The sequence below is a fragment of the Chinchilla lanigera genome, unplaced genomic scaffold, assembly GCF_000276665.1.
Source record: "Chinchilla lanigera isolate Chin_1 unplaced genomic scaffold, ChiLan1.0 scaffold00012, whole genome shotgun sequence".
Classification (NCBI taxonomy): Eukaryota; Metazoa; Chordata; class Mammalia; order Rodentia; family Chinchillidae; genus Chinchilla; species Chinchilla lanigera.
Window position 1 is genome coordinate 4,180,066 of NW_004955413.1, and position 15,412 is coordinate 4,195,477.

At 48.3% G+C, this 15,412-nt stretch overlaps 2 protein-coding genes across 5 annotated transcripts in view; both read right to left on the minus strand.

The window, feature by feature from the left end:
• Positions 1–397: 397 nt before the first annotated feature.
• Nop2 (NOP2 nucleolar protein) lies at positions 398–10,762 on the minus strand. Its single transcript, XM_013511316.1, has 16 exons — positions 10,645–10,762; positions 10,323–10,429; positions 8,466–8,511; positions 8,214–8,302; positions 7,794–8,026; positions 6,425–6,480; positions 6,175–6,326; positions 5,871–6,070; positions 5,639–5,728; positions 4,815–4,902; positions 4,597–4,737; positions 3,705–3,844; positions 3,516–3,605; positions 3,285–3,407; positions 2,954–3,182; positions 398–1,124 (listed from the first exon to the last, which is right to left on the minus strand). The coding sequence occupies exons 2-16, from the start codon at positions 10,423–10,425 to the stop codon at positions 508–510; spliced, it is 2,397 nt and encodes a 798-aa protein (XP_013366770.1). The 5' UTR covers positions 10,426–10,429; positions 10,645–10,762; the 3' UTR covers positions 398–507.
• A 791-nt stretch (positions 10,763–11,553) lies between these two features.
• Positions 11,554–15,412, minus strand: part of Chd4 (chromodomain helicase DNA binding protein 4) — a 36,607-nt gene continuing 32,748 nt past the window's right edge. For 3 of the 4 annotated variants that reach the window (XM_013511311.1, XM_013511312.1, XM_013511310.1), the window contains exons 38-40: positions 13,705–13,903; positions 12,667–12,830; positions 11,554–12,155 (exon numbers count right to left, since the gene is read on the minus strand). In XM_013511311.1, coding sequence (XP_013366765.1) covers positions 12,138–12,155; positions 12,667–12,830; positions 13,705–13,903 — 381 coding nt within the window. In that variant the 3' untranslated portion in view covers positions 11,554–12,137. The remainder of the gene's footprint in view (positions 12,156–12,666; positions 12,831–13,704; positions 13,904–15,412) is intronic. The other variant, XM_005378770.2, reaches the window with a different exon arrangement.

Below are 15,412 nucleotides of genomic sequence, written 5' to 3' on the forward strand. Positions count from 1 at the left end.
TCGGGCGACCAATCAGAGAGCCCTATAAGATGGCAGAGGTCAGGAGGCGGGCAGAAAGGCAGCCAATGAAAGGCTCACACCGGAGGCCGGGCCCTGGACCTCTCAGCTCTGAAGCCTTTCCAGGACTGCCTGGATCTCAGAAAGGGGAACCCAGAACCCCAGGACCTCCAGCACCCCGTGGGTTCCTGTGGCGGGAAGCCCACCCTGTGCGTACCCCTACTGCCCTGCTCTCGCTTAACATCCAGCTCTGAGCCTCCACACCTCTCCTTCCCTGAGGCCAAGGGAACCTGAACCTGGCCTTGCATCTCAGGCCACCTACTCCCTCCCTCCTCTGAGAACGCCATCCCACCTTTCCACCAGCATCGTCCCCAGTCCCTCAAAGAACAGACAGAGGTGCTACGTGTGTATTAAATTTCATATGTATGCACAGGGGGGAAGTCACAACAGAAAGCAGCATTCCAGCCCAGCGACAGTGGTAGTGAGCCAGGCCACCCCAGTTCTCAGCGGCTAAGAAAACGGTGGCTGGTGGACCCCTGGGGCAGGCTTCCTCTTCTTGGCTGGTGGGGGCCGACTGGACCTGAGGGGGGACACAGTGGGGACCTGAGGGCCCTTGGGGGTGCCATTCTCTTTCTGGAATTTGGCTTTCTTCCCAGCCCCTTTGGCCTTCTCAAGGGTCTGACCGTGATCCTTCAGCCTGGGGCTCGCCTGAGTCTCAGAGAGGGACACCACAGCAGGTATTCCAGAGTCCCAGCCCTTGGGCCGGGCAGACTGTCTCAGGGAAGCAGCTTTCTTGGAGAACTGTAATTTCCGTGCCTGTCCCTTTAGCTTCCCAGTCGTCTTTGGTTCTCTGTTCGCATTAGCTTTTCCTGGGAGCTGACTGCTATCCTGGAGCCTGGAGGACATTTGGGCTTTTGTGACAGAAGGTACAGTGGACAATTCCAAGTCTGCCCCTTCAGAGATGCCATTCAGCTTCTGGAAGGAGGCCTTCTTGGGACGCTGACCCTTCTGCAATGATGGCTTTGCCTTGGTGGCCACTTTGGCTTTCTTGGCTGGCTGGCTGCTGTTCTCAGACTTGGGAGTATCCTGACCCATCAAGTCTGTAGGGGTGCCGCTTCCAGAATTTCCTAGGGTTATAATTAAATAGACATTTGAGATGGACCTTATCATTAAATGGTCTTTATCACTAGCAAAGAAGTAGAGGTTATTAAAACACCAGAATTGCCATTTCTTGGTCAAGTACTCCACACAATTAAGATGGTGCCTAAGAGCTCGTTACCTAGATTCATATTATTTGTCCTATTTGAACTTGTGTTAAGAGATCACTGTAGTCAGGTGTAGTATAATCCCAGAGGCTGAGGCAGGAAGATCACTGCGAGTTCAAGACCAGCCTAGTCCTAGTCTCCATAGGCTGACCCTCTCAAAAATGAAAAAGAAGAGGGCTGGGGATTTAGCTCAGCGGCACAGCGCCTGCCTGGCGAGGGCAAGGTCATGAGTTCCATTCCCGGTACCCAGGGAAAAAAACAAAAAAAAAAAAGAGAGATTCTCCTTAGGCCAAAAGGTTTTACAAAGAGCCACGCCCCCTTAAGGACAGTAGGTAGAGGGACACCCAGAAGAAGGCACTGAGTCCTAGCATCTTTTTTTTTTTTTTGGTTTTTCTCCAGTACGGGGAACCGAACTCACGACCTTGCGCTTGCCAGGCAGGCGCTTTTGCCGCTGAGCTAAATCCCCAGCCTAGCATCTTTTGAATAAACCTGAAACACTAGGACTTTTTTTTTAAAGCAATTTCTCCCCTAATGGGGATTCTGACAAAATGCAATACACATCCATGTAACAACTAAAAACAAGCTAGTAAAGCACTAATGAAGATGGACAAGTACGTACTTAAATTACCTACTTAAAATTTTTGTATGTTAATATTCAGCTATGAGCCAGGCGTGGTAGCGCACGCCTGTAATCCCAGCACTCGGGAGGCTGAGGCAGGAGGATCGTTTTGAGTTCAAGACCAGCCTGGGCTACAAAGTGAGCTCAAGGCCGGCCTGAACTGCATAGCGAAACCCTGTCTCAAAAAGACAAAGAAATTAAAAAAAAAAAAAAAATCAGCTATGACTTTTGTTAAGGGACATCATTTAAAAATATTAGGGCTAGGGGTGTAGCACAGTAGCACAGTACTTGCCTAGTAGGCACAAGGCCTTGGGTTTAAGCCCCAGCACTGCCCTCACCTAAAAAAAAAAAAAAAGACGAGCAGGGGGCTGAGGGAAAGAAAAAAAAAATCAACGCAAATCACACAATTTGTATTCAGAGACGCTTTTCTGTCTGCCATTAAACCCAGCCTTATATCCCAACATGCAGAGCTGTCAAATCTGTTTCAGAAACCCCACCCTTGCCCTTGAGATCCAGGCCATCCTCAAGATGGTCAAGAAAACAATCTGCAATTAGCAAGACAGGCTCAGAGAACTGCTGATAGTTCATAGTGCCTGTGCCAAGCCAGTGCTGAGAATGCTGGACCAGCAGACCTGGACTGCCAGTAAGTCAGACCCAGGCCAAGATGGAAAAGAAACCACAGCCTGCGGCTAAAATGCATTAGTGGCCTGCCTGTAATCCCAGCACTTGGGAGGCTGAGGCAGGAGGATCATTGAGTTTGAGGCCCATCTAGGCTACAAAGTGAGTTCAAGGCCAGCCTGAACTGCATAGTGAAACCTTGTCTCAAAAAGGCAAACAACAACAACAAAAAAAAACAGTCACCACCACAGGATAGAAGAAAGGAAAAGGCCCCCTCTCTGTGAACACTTGAAGGTATTCGAACTCGGTCCAGAGCTCAAGAGTTCCGAGGACACCCAAGCATGCTACGCCCGAAGTAAGCAAGCATCCATCTTTCTTCCTGCACTCACCATGAGGTCTCTGGACAGGCACAAGGAGCAAAGGGGGCAAGGAGTGAGAGGAGCAGACTGCTTACCTGCTTCAGCCTGGGGGACAGAATTGGAGAATTTCTTGAACTTGGCAATGAAGAAACCATCCATATTGTGGGTGTGAGGGTAGAATCGCCGAGTGGAACGCAGAGTGGGATGGAAGCGCCTTTCTCGAAAACGAGTAAAACCTTCCTGGCCAAAGTCTAGGCCTGTGGGCACCAGCCGCACATTCCTTTTTTTCAGGGCATAATCCACCACCCACTCGTTCTCTTCCACCTGGACCAGAGGGCACACACAGCCAGCAGGAGATAAGGGGAGCTGAAGCTGCGAAGGGCCTCACCCCGCTTCCCTCCCAAGCTGCCACAGCAAAGACCTCACCATGATGGAGCAGGTGCAGTACACCAGGTAGCCACCTGTCTTGGAGGTGGCGTTGACAGAGTCAATGGCACTCAGGAGCAGCTCTTTCTGAAGGTGAGCGCAGCGCAGGATGTCCTTCTCATCCTATCCCAAGGAGACCCAGGTGACGTAAGGCCCAGGATGCTCCTCCACCTCACACCCCACTCCTGAGGACAGCCCAACCCTCTCAGCCACTCCCGTCTGAGCCTGTACCTTGTTGGTCTTCACCGCAGGGTCCTTGGAGATGACCCCAGTGCCACTGCAGGGAGCATCCAACAGGACTCGGTCAAAGCCGCCCACCACCTGGAGGAGGGGCAGGTCAAGTACATGTTTCCTACAATCTGCAGCAAGTCTTGCCTAGGGGCAAAGCTCAACACTGACATCAAAGGGGAAGAGTCCAACCTTAGGGAACTGGCGGCCGTCGTAATGGCTGATAATGGCATTGGTGACTCCCAGCCTGTGCAGGTTGCCCACAACACTCTTGAGCCGCTCAGCATTGGCATCGTTGGCAAGGATCACCCCCGTGTTCTTCATCAGCTGGGCTGGAGGGAGGCACCAGTGATGAGCAACCAGATCCTCCGCCTCCATATTCCTGCCCACCCTCCAGCCAGGAACCCAAGGGCCAAGTCACCTCCACTCATCAAAGCTTCACTCCCAACAACCCCTGCTCCCTACTGCACAGTCTGCCCGGCCTGCACTGTCCCAGCTGACCAGCAAGCCTGCCAACATTCTTACTGAACACCTTCTGGCCCCAAAGACTAAATTACTGCTGTTAACTGGTAACAGCTTCATAAAATGACACACTGCTTATTACTTACTTGACGCTGTGCCAAGGACGACATTTCTGGGTTTGTTTTTTGGGTTCGAGATAGAGTCTCATTATACAGCTCAGGCTGGCCTTGAGTTTGCTGTGTAGCCCACCCAGGCTAGCCTCAAACCTGTGCAGCAACCCTTCTGCCTCAGCCTCCCAAGTGCTGGTATTACAGGTGTGTGCTACCACACTCAGCTCTGAGAATTCTAGATACACTGTGTCAACCTGCACAACCTAATGTAATGTAATAGCCAGCTCAGCACAATTCCTATACTATTTTATGGATGATGAAAGAGAATGAGAGGTCTCCTCAGGTCAGATGGGCAGTAAGTGGTACAGCTAGCACTGGAGGCCAGACCTACTCCAAAAACTGCTCCTCGTCACTCTGCCAGCTGCCTGGAAAGTGCCATGAGAACTAGGCAGTCACCAACCCCCTCTACTGTCAAAGGCAGAGCACCAGAGGAGCCCCCCACCCCTTCCTACCTATGTAGCTGGTCTTCCCTCCAGGTGCACAGCACATGTCCAGGATCCGCTCATGTTCCTGGGGCGCCAAGGCCATGACGGGTAACATGCTAGAGGCTCCCTGCAGCATGTAGTGCCCAGCCAGGTACTCAGGAGTAGCACCTGAGAGGGAAGGACCACTTTGTGATATGTTGGGACAAGGACAGGGATAAGAGGGCTATCAGTCAGGGAGCACTTACCAATGGGCACTGAAGAATCATATACCACAAGTCCAGTCTTTGACCACTTGCCCAAGGGATCCAGGTTAACCCCACGATTGATTAGTGCCTGAAGGGGAAAGATGCAAAAACTCAGGATATACCAACCTGGAGACAAGGGAGGCCAGATCTACCAGCCACTCCACACACCCTACTCCTGGACTGCTCACTCAGAACAGCAAACACAGACTCCTCCTCGTCCTCATCTTCCTCCTCCTCCTGTCTGTGGCGCCCTCACCTGTCCTCTATCTGCAGTGCTGGAGCCCTCTACTGCTGAGCCACACTCTCAGCCCCAACCTTTCTTCTTAATCCCAGGTTCCTAACTCAAGATTTAATTTTTCTCCCAAAGCATCAAATGCCCCTGGTCCGGTTTTTTCATTTCCTGGTAGTAGATCCTGATTTTGCAAGGGGCTCAAGGCCTCTCTCATCCTAAAATTTAACATTATTGGTTACAGCACATTAAGATAATTACTAAGTTACTTTTACCATAGAAGATACACAATACACAAAACCACACTATGTAACAGGGAGCTCTGGGGGGGTGGCAGGGCACGCCAGCTTCCCTAGCTTCTCAGTGTCCTGCCTACAATTTGCTCAGAAGGTAATTTACTAAGATGCAGGTGTCTCATCCCAGCCCCAGGGAGCAGTCCAGGGGAAGGAGTTTCCCATCCCTCAGCCTGCAACACTGCCTCCTGGGATATGCTTAAATCCTAAGAACCCACCCAGCCAGGGTGTGACAGGTAAACCCCCAGTTAGCAGATGTTGGTCCCTCTCCAAGACAGACGGACTCTACACCAGCCCTTTACCTGAGCAAGGTCTCGGCGCCGGGTTTTCAAGGTATTGGTCCTGAGGGTGATGGGCCGAGGGACTTCATTAGCTTCCAAGAACTCTATGAGCTGGGGAGAAAAAACTGCAGGAGCTGAGTGAGGCTAGCTAAGGGGCTTAGTCAGACAAGAAGAAAGAAGGGGGCTGCACATCCTCATTATGGAGTAAGGTGAGTGAAAAAGGACAGGAAGCATTAGACTGGCCATCCCATACCTCAGACACAGGGAAGAGCTCCATGAGCTTGCCAAGCAGGAAGTCTCCGTAGGAGTAATAAGTGGCGAGATCCTTCTGAAGCCGGTTCAGATACTCAGCACGAGACCGGCCTTCTTCCCGTTGTGCCCCAAAATCACGCAGTACTCCTACTATGTCCTGGATCCTCTTGTGAACTCGCTGCAGGTCTGGAGCCTGGACATGTGGACCTGCTAAGGAACTGTTTCATGCAATTGTAAGGCTGAGAATGCCCTTCTCGCCAAAGCACTTTCCTTCTACCCACCCACCCCCAGCTCTGGAAGGATATCCTGCTCCATCTCCCCAGAAGGAGGCAGCACAAACTCCTCCTCATCCACATTGATCTGCAGGCCCCCATCTGCTTCATCCGTTGTGGGGCCTGACTCAGGGGCCATTTCTTCCTCTTCCTCTTCATCAGTGTCCTCCTCACTCCACTGGCCCCTAGAAACAAGTCCAGGAACAGTGATTCACAGACCAAAACAGACACCTTCTGCAGGCCAGCAGCTGCCTCTCCACCATCCTAAGTTTCCAAAACTCACCCAGCAGCAGCTTCCCGAGCCTTCTGCTTCTGAGCAGCTCTTTCAATAGGCAGCAACTGAAAAGACAGACAAGGGGCTGACAACACAAGGCTACCCTTCCATTTCTCAGGTCATACTGTCTACCTGGGTATTTTACTCCTAAATACAGATTTAACACTTGCTCTCAGAAACAAATATGAAAGCTAAAAAGAATAAGATTTAACACAGGGGCTGGAGATGTTGTTCAGTGGAAAAGCGCTTGCCCATCATGCACAAGGCCCTGGGTTTGATCTCCAGCACCAGGAAGATCTGACACAATGCTGGTCACTGCTGAAAATAAGTGATGGATTAAAAGGTTCATAACATCATTCTTTCTACTTTCACATGTACTGACTTAAAAGAAAATTAAATACACCTACACAATCGTATGTATGAAAAGAACACAAACTGCTCTTGGGCATTATTTTTTCATATTTTCTTTCAGACTTTATATGAATAGTTCAAATCACAATGCACTTTCAAGTTTGTTTCTTGTTCTTTAATTTAGTTGACCATGAGCATTTTCTCAGACATAATGGGCCAATGTTAACTCATCAGATGCAGGAACTATAATACTTAAACACAGTCAATGCCTTGGCAACTTCCGTTTTTTGGGATTATAATGCACATGGTACTTGCCAACTTTGTAACTGCAGATAAGAGGGGGACTGTGGGAAAGAATGCAAGGGGAGTTGGGCTAGGGATAAAACTCAGGGGCAGAGTGATTGCCTGGCATGAGCAAGGTCCTAGGCTGCAATTGGGGATTTTCTTTTTTTCATTCTGCTTAAGTTTTTGTAGCAACATACTAACAAGCAATTGTGTAGTAACTTCTTACATCTCAGTAAATAACCTTTATCTACATTTTTGATCACTTTCTAAAACAGAATTATTAAGTCCAAAGAAAAATACGTTTTTTTTAAGACAGGTCTTGCTATGTTACCCTGGCTGGATTTGAACTCCTAGACTCCAGCAATCCTCCTGCCTCAGTCTCCTAAGTAGGTGGGCCTACAGTGCCACTGCACCAGGCCCAAAAGAAACTTTTCTAAAGTTCTCAGATCACAATTATTTTACTAAAAACGTGTTTACATGTCTATTCACATTGGTGTGGCATACAAGTATCTACCTTCCCACATCATCAAAAGCAATGCGCACTCTCACTTTTTAAAATGCTCTACCCTACAGCTCTTCCAAACTTGTGTCAGGAAAAAGGACATAATACAGCAGGAAAAGAGTAAGGAAGACCAGAACCCCTCTTAACGAGCCAGGTTATCCTCGTCACTAGGGGTAGTCTTGAAGAGCTGGAAAGAAACTAAAAGACAAAGCTCCGTCTGTGAATAACCAGGAGTCTCACCTTTTCAGCATCATCCTCATCCTCTGAGTTCGAGTCAGCTCCATAGTCATCTACCATCTCAGCATCACTGTCCTCTGAGCCCCACAGGGCCCTCTCCTCCACCTCGCCATCCTCCTCAGAGCCTTCCTCCTCCTCTTCCTCATCACTGCTGTGAGCTGGTGCCGGACGCTTCTTGCCTCGAGTGGCGTTAAACAAGGACTGTGTTCCCTTCTTACCAGGTGTTTGGATTTCTTCTGTAAAGGTCCCCAAGGATTTGAAGAATCCAGGACTACAAGCAAGGACACTGCCCTGCCCCACAACCCTGACCTGTTACTTTCCACCCCTCCAGCTCTTCCTTCCACACCTCCATGTTCAGCAAGTTTGCCTCTGCCCAGGACATGTCAGAGCTCTCAAGGAGACCCATCTTCTATTTCCACTGACCTTTTGGTAGCTTTCCAGGGGACGGTTTGGTCTCCAGGAGCTTATTTGTCTTAGAGGTTTCAACAGACCCCAACCTCCTCTTGGCTGCCCTAAAAAATGTAAGAATTGAGAAGACAGAACATGTCTCCAGCTAGCCCACCACCCCCAGAAGAAAATGACACAGCTCACAGCCCTTTCCCTCAACCAGGCTCCATGTAGCTAAAGATGAGCAGCACCAATTTAATCTACCCAAGTCCAGATGTCCACACTTACCTCTTTCTAGCACGACTGGACAGTCTCTTGGAATGTTCATCACCCGCTGCTTAAAAATAAAAGACAGAATAAGGCAACCCACTTGGAAGCCCTTCTGTCTCTCTTAGGAAGAAGCTTTCTTTCCCCAATAAATATATTCTGCATCTAACCTCCATTATTGCTAGAATTCATTCTTCCATTTTAGAGAACAGGAACTTGTGCTAGACATGTAGCAGTTTGGAATTTTTTTCCCTTATAACATTTGGAGGTCAAGAGGGATTTTATAGAGCAAGACCACAACGTGAGGCGGGTCCAAGGTGGGAAAAACTATAACCAACTAACAAGGTTACCTAAGTATAATCATTTAAGTAACATTGATCCAATGGGAAATCACAAGGTGGGCATGAGGTAGGTCATAACTATGGTGAACAAATAAGATTATGAGTATATATAATCACTTAGGTAATATTAATTAAATACAAAATCATGAAACGGGCATGATGTGGGACAAAACTATGGTAAAAATTTGAAGCATAAAAAATTTTTGATTACCTAAACAAGTCACAATCCAGAATCTAGGATCTATTACCTCTGTCTAACTATCTCAGAGGAGTAGATTACAACTTCACAGTACTAGGAGCTAGTTAAAAGGGAAAAGGGCTGGGGGCATATAGCTCATTTGTATACTACATACTTAGCACATGTAAAGTTCTGTGTCCAGTCCCAGCACCATTAAAAACAAAACTGAAGGACATGAAGCACTCATCTGATTGTTCAACAACTAAATCTGCACGGTAAACCTGTAATTCCAGCACTCTGGAGACTGAGGCAGGAAAGTGGCAAGTATAAGCCTAGCATGGGCAACTTAGCAACTTAGTGAGACCTGACCCCAAAACTTTAAAAACCTGTTAGAAATTTTAAGAAGATATAGCTCATTCGGAAGACCCTCAGTTCAATCCTGGGTACCACAAAAAATGATAAATAAAAATTTTAAATCCACCAGGCATGCTGGTGCACCAATGTAATCCCAGCACCTTGGGAGGATAATGGAGGATCACTGCAAGTTCAAGACCAACTTGGACTACACAGCAAGACCCTGTTTCAAGAAACAAATTTAAAATCCAAACTGGGCCTTCCTCCGTGTTTTAACAAAGAGCAACATCAACATTCCAACAGTATCGATTCAGGGCCAGTGATATAGCTCAGTGGCATAAGCGTCTGCCTGGCAAGTGCAAGGTCCTGAGTTCGATTCCTAGTACCAAAAAAAAAAAAAAAAAAAAAAGCCAGTATCAATTCAAAAATACTTTATCTCTCCTTTGCCTTTACTCTCAGCTTACTCAACCCCAATTATCAACCCCAGATTTTACATCATGAATGCTGTTTTTTATACACTACCAAGACATAAAGGGCATACTCTCAGACCTGTCGTTTAAAACTCCTGGCGCCCACTTTCTCAGAGAACCAAACGATACGGTGTGTCCTAGGAGTTCCGAGTAGGCTTGCTACTTCAGTGAACTGCGGCCTCTGCCCAACACCAAAACTCCTTCTGCAGCAGTCTGGCCCACCTGACCTCCAGGTAGACGACGTCTCACCCATCCAAGCTTTGCCACCTCCATCCCTCCAGCCAGGTGACTGGCCTGTCCCATCCCCAACTCCCGCTTGCTAAAATGTTACCATTTTACAAACAGCTTTCACAAAACTTCACAAATTCTGTAAGAAATAAATTTACAATGAGAAAGGCCACCTCTCCCTGCACGAGTATTCGTGCCGTCACACCCTCCTGCCCTATGACAGGCTTCCACTCGCAATTCCTTCCTGGCGTCTTCTACCGGGGCAGGATGCGCCCACACAGAAAGGCTCCGGGGCAGGAACCCTTACCTGCAGGCAGGAATCTGACCAGCTCGGTCTCGGCGCCCTTCTGCTTTCGGGCCTTTCGGCCTGGCCCGCGCTTCTCCTTCGTAGGATCCAACTTGCGCCCCATGCTACTGGAGGAAAGCACGGGATAAGGCGGCGTCTCGCCCGTCGGAGGGGACGCAGGACCGCGGCTCGGCGACAGCGGCGTGGGAAAGAGCCCCGGAACCCCTCCCGCCCCGACAGGCCCGCGGCCGTCGAGCTCCACACTGTGCCCCTCCTCCACCCAGGCTACGCGACATCCTTCTGCGCCCCGACTTCCCGCACACTCAGCTCCCGCCTTGCCTACCCCAAACCCGAACAAGCCCAGCCGCCGCTCCGAAGTAGGCGCCGCTCCACGTGCACTCCCAGGAGCGCGGGGGCGGACAGGCCGCGGAAGCGCGCCGCGCATGCGCATGATCGCCCGCCCCGCCCCTTCCGGTCGCGGCATTTCCCCCCCCCGGCTCCGCGCCCTCTGGACCCTTGAGCGGAAGACAGCCTCGGACCGCCCGCTACGTCTACGGAGCTGGCTTCCGCCTCTGGACTATCCATTGCTTCAATCAGCCCTAAGCGCTGGCCCCTAAAAGCCGCCCCTCCCCTCTACCCGAGCGCAACAGTGGAGCCGCCCACCTCCAGCCTCACCCTTTCCTCTCCGGTAAGGAAGGGGTTCCCCTTGGTCTCCGACATCTGAAGGTCAAGAGGGCACAGTTCCACTGAACCTTGCAAGAAAAACTTACCCAAACCTCCCTGAGTGAACACTAAAGTAGTGTTTAGCACAGAAAATATTTTTCTTTTGGGTTTTTTGAGACGGGTCTATGTAGTCCAGGCTGGCCTTTAATTTCCGACAATCCTGCCTCAGCCTCCCAAGTGCTGGGTGTGCACCTCCCTGTCCGGCCTCGTATGAAAATCTAAATGGTCAGTGCCTCTCATCCGGGAATCAGTCACATGCCTGCCCAGCACGCATGAGGGCCTGGGTTTGATTTACCAAACTCTGCAAAAACTAAAAGTCCCGGACACTACTGGTTTACCCTGAGACCCAAGTCGGTCAAGCTGACAGAGCCTTCAGGCAATGCCCAGCCCCTGAGGCACAGGGGTCTCTCTGGCTGGGGTACCAGGGCTCTGTAGGGAAGAGCAGCCCTTCCTTTCCACCCACAGCTTCTGGGGCTCCTTCCATGCCCGTTGTCCACCTGTGCCTTACACCCACACGGAACCAGAACACTAAAATACAAGGAAACTTTTATTTTCAATTCTCATCAAGAAATTTGCTGTGGTTTTTTATGCTTTTGGTTCTTTTTTTTTCTTTTTTTTTTTTTTCCACTTTATTTCATTTTAGCCGCTCAGTGGCTGGAGCCGCTGGGTTCCCGGTATTAAAAAGATGCCAACAGAGGTAGCTGTGTCTCGCCCAGGGGCCCGGCCCACTCTGAATACCCCCAAAAAGGACAAAAGAAAACACAAAATAAACCAACAAAATAAAACCAAAAGGAGGAAGAAATTGAGATCGTTTTCTTCAAGCCTGGCAGGAACCCACAACAGTCTGTGTGTAACGGAGGTTACAGTGGGGAGAAGCCAGGGTCCGGAATGCCAGCCCGCCAGCTCCCTGCAGATGGCGCCGGCGCTACTGCTGCGTGTCTCTTCAGCAGGAAGGGCACGACTGCCCCTCACTCCCTCCCCGGCCCTGGTGCCCAGGGCTGTTCCTTTACACGAAGATGGGCAGAAGGCGAGGGTCTCTCAGGCCCCTTGGGGAGAAGCTGGGACAAGAGAAAACTGCTCAGCTATGGAGGTGGTCATCACCAATCCAGATGGTCACTGCTGCTGGGCAACCTACAGAAAGAGCAAAGAGTTAGAACTGTAGAGCACCTGAGCCCAGGGGCCTCATTGGATAGCCCAGGTGCTGCCAGGGAGTAAAACTAGGGACTGAGAGCAAAATACAAGTTCAAGAATGGTTCTGTGGGAAGACCTGGCACAGAGAAGAAAATGGTCCTACACAGGTGTAAATACTGCTATTTCTCTGGTGTGAGTAACCAAAGGTGTGAATAAGGAACCAATATGTACAACAGATACTGTGAAACAGAAGAAAATGTTCAAATGGGAAGGGGAACTAGAGATATGGGAGAGGGGAAGGAAGGAAGAGAAAAGAAAAAATGATGAGAAAAGAAGGAAAAAATGCCAACAAAGCTTTTATAAGAGAGTAGGGGTTGAAGGGAGAGTAGGGGAATGGGAAAAAAAGAATCAAGTTATATCATGTACGGGTACAAATTCCTTATAATGAATGTGATAGTATGTATACCTAAAATGTACTAATAAACTTAATTTTTTAAAAAAATAGTCCTACCTGCTGTGGGGGAGGCTCTGGTGCTCGGTTTGCCAGGCGGCTGAGAATGTTCCGCTCTGACATCTGTAACCTCACAGCAACTGGAGGAATTCGGGCAATGGTAGCTGGGAGCCGAGTCACATCAGCTTTCATGTCGCTCAGCAGTTCTTCCAGCTGTTTGAGAACTGCAGAGAGGGAAAATAAGGTGGTGAGCTGTGCTGGTCAAGATGTAGATCTTTAGATCTTTCCACCCCATCCTTGTTTTGTTTTGTTGTTTTTTGAGATAGGGTCTCAATATGTAGTTCAGGCTGACCTTGAACTCACTATACACCTCAGGCTGGCATCCAACCTGCAGTGATTCTTCCTACTTCAGCTTTCCAAATGGTACAATTATAGGTGTGCACCAACATATCAAGGCCCTCACTTCTTAATGGCCAAGTGACTGTGATGTGGTGTTGTCTTTTGTCACTAAGTCATCAGATCTGGCCTCTACCATGCTTAAGTTACTGTTCCTCAACTCTAGTTCACTGTCTCACAGTTCTCTGCTTTTTAATGTCATCTAACTTTATCCCTTATCATCATCCCTTGCTCACTTCTGTCGGCATTTCCTCCACTTCTACAGAGAAGCTTGTTCCTGCTGTTTCTTTTGCACTCTTACCGTGCTTCCCCCTACCTTGTGGATCTGTCTCCCACTTCCTCTCTAGCAGCCTTCTCCTCATTTCACCCGCCACCTCCTCAGAATGTTTTACTTTAATTAGAAACAAAATGTTGAAAAGGGTCTAGAATTTAAAGAGATCTTAAATCACCTTAAGTTACCTCTAAAGTATCCCAGATGACACTATTATTCTGCTTTACTTTCCATCTCAAGAACAGGACTATATTAAGAGTTAGAAGAGGCAAAGAACTACTGTCCTTGACTGCCTGCAAGGGAGAGATCCTCAGCACACCCGAGGCTCTCTAATATGCTCTGAAAAAGGTTCCAGGCAAGAATTATATGGGTGTTGAGAAGGGGTTAGTGGAGGGGGTGGCTCCATCACAGGAGGCAGGGGAGCCACTGGCTACCTTTGTGCAGGACTGCATTGGCTGGCTTGTTTCCTGCCATCGACTCCTTGGACAGGTGCTGGTGACTTTCTGCCAAACACTCCACCTCGGCAAAGCGAGTGTTGAGGGCCATGGAAGGGTGAGAAGGGTCCTCTGACATGTTCAGGTAAGCCGCCCTGCGCAGCTGCTCCTCAATCACCAGCGCTTGTTCTAAGAGCTGGACAAAGATGAAGACACAGGAGTCAGACTGAGAGGTCATTCTGCTCAACTCTCATGGGCCTCTCAGCTCACCTTTTTCCAGATAATGAGAGCCTATAAACAACTTCAGGGATGGCTCCTTCTTGACACCACTGCTCACACTCAAGCAGCTCATTACATTCTTTATTCTTTCCTACTGTCAGTCTGTGTCTATAACTTTATTCTTTAGATTGTCTTATACAAAAACAATGTAGAAAATACAAAAGACAGATGTAGGGAGGAGAAGGAGGGAAGGGGACATAAAAAAATTAAAATTGTTACATACATGTACCAAATCCCCATGACCAGTGTTATCATTATGTACTATAAACATGTACTAATAAAAATAAAAATGCTTAAAAAAGAAAATACAGAATAATAAAGTCACACAAAATCCCACCTACATACTGTTAACATTCTGGTGTGGCTCTTTAAAGGTTTTTCTATGCAGTATCTCCTTTAGATTATTGAAATCATATTATACATAAGCACATTATGTTTCCACTCAAAGGTGTATAATAAGCACCTTCCTTTATCATTACTCTTCAAAACAGATTTGTTTGTTTTTAAATAAGAAACAAGGTCTTACTAAACTGTCCTAGGGGCTGAGGATATAGCTCAGTGGCACAGTGCCTGCCTGGCAAGCATGAGGTCCTAAGTTCAATTCCCAGTACCAAAAAATAAATAAACAAACTGTCCAGGCTGGCCTCCAACTTGCAGTCCTCCTGTCTCAGCCTCCCAAGTAGTTGGGCCTATGGGCACATAATCACTGTGCCCAGCAAAAAGACATTTTAGTGGTTGCATAGTATCCTACCCTATGAATATACCCTACCATATCCTTTGGGTTCTTTTACTTTTTTTTTTTTCTTTTTGTCTTTTGGAAACAGGGTCTCATTGTGCAGTTCAGACCAGCCTTCAGCTCATTTTGTAGCCCAGGCTAGCCTCGAACTTGCAATGATCCTCCTTGCCTCAGCCTCTGAAGTGCTGGGATTACAGGCGTGCGCCACCACACCCAGCTCCTATGTTCTTTCACCTTTAAAAATACTTTTGTTGGATTTTTGTTTTGTTTTGTTTTGTTTTGCTTTATCTTTTTGAGACAGGGTCTCAGCTATGCAGTTCAGACTGGTCTTGAGTTCACTTATGTAGCCTAGGCTAGTCTCGAACTCGCAATGATCCTCCTGCCTCAGCCTCACAAGTGCTAGGATTACAGGCAGATTTTCCTTTTGTTTTTTGAGACAGGGCCTTGCTATGTAGTTTAGGCTGACCTTGAAATCACTAAACCCAGATGGCCTTGAACTCATGGTAAGTCTCCTACCTCACCCTCCCAAATACCGGGATTACAAGCTTGTGCCACCAACACCTGGCTTGTTGGATCATATTAAATGGGGAAAAGCTAAAAACCTTTCCTGTAAAACCAGGAATAAGACAAGGATTCTACTCCTGTTCAATACAATACTACTCTTGTTCAATACAATAAGCAAGACTTTAG

Coding starts and splice junctions, on each gene's coding strand:
- Nop2 (XM_013511316.1), bottom strand. CDS start 10,425: ATGGGGCGCAAGTTGGATCCTACGAAGGAGAAGCGCGGGCCAGGCCGA. Junction 8,303..8,465: donor TCCAGTCGTGCTAGAAAGAG/GTAAGTGTGGAC, acceptor TACATTTTTTAG/GGCAGCCAAGAGGAGGTTGG. Junction 3,183..3,284: donor ACTGCACCTGCTCCATCATG/GTGAGGTCTTTG, acceptor CCTCTGGTCCAG/GTGGAAGAGAACGAGTGGGT.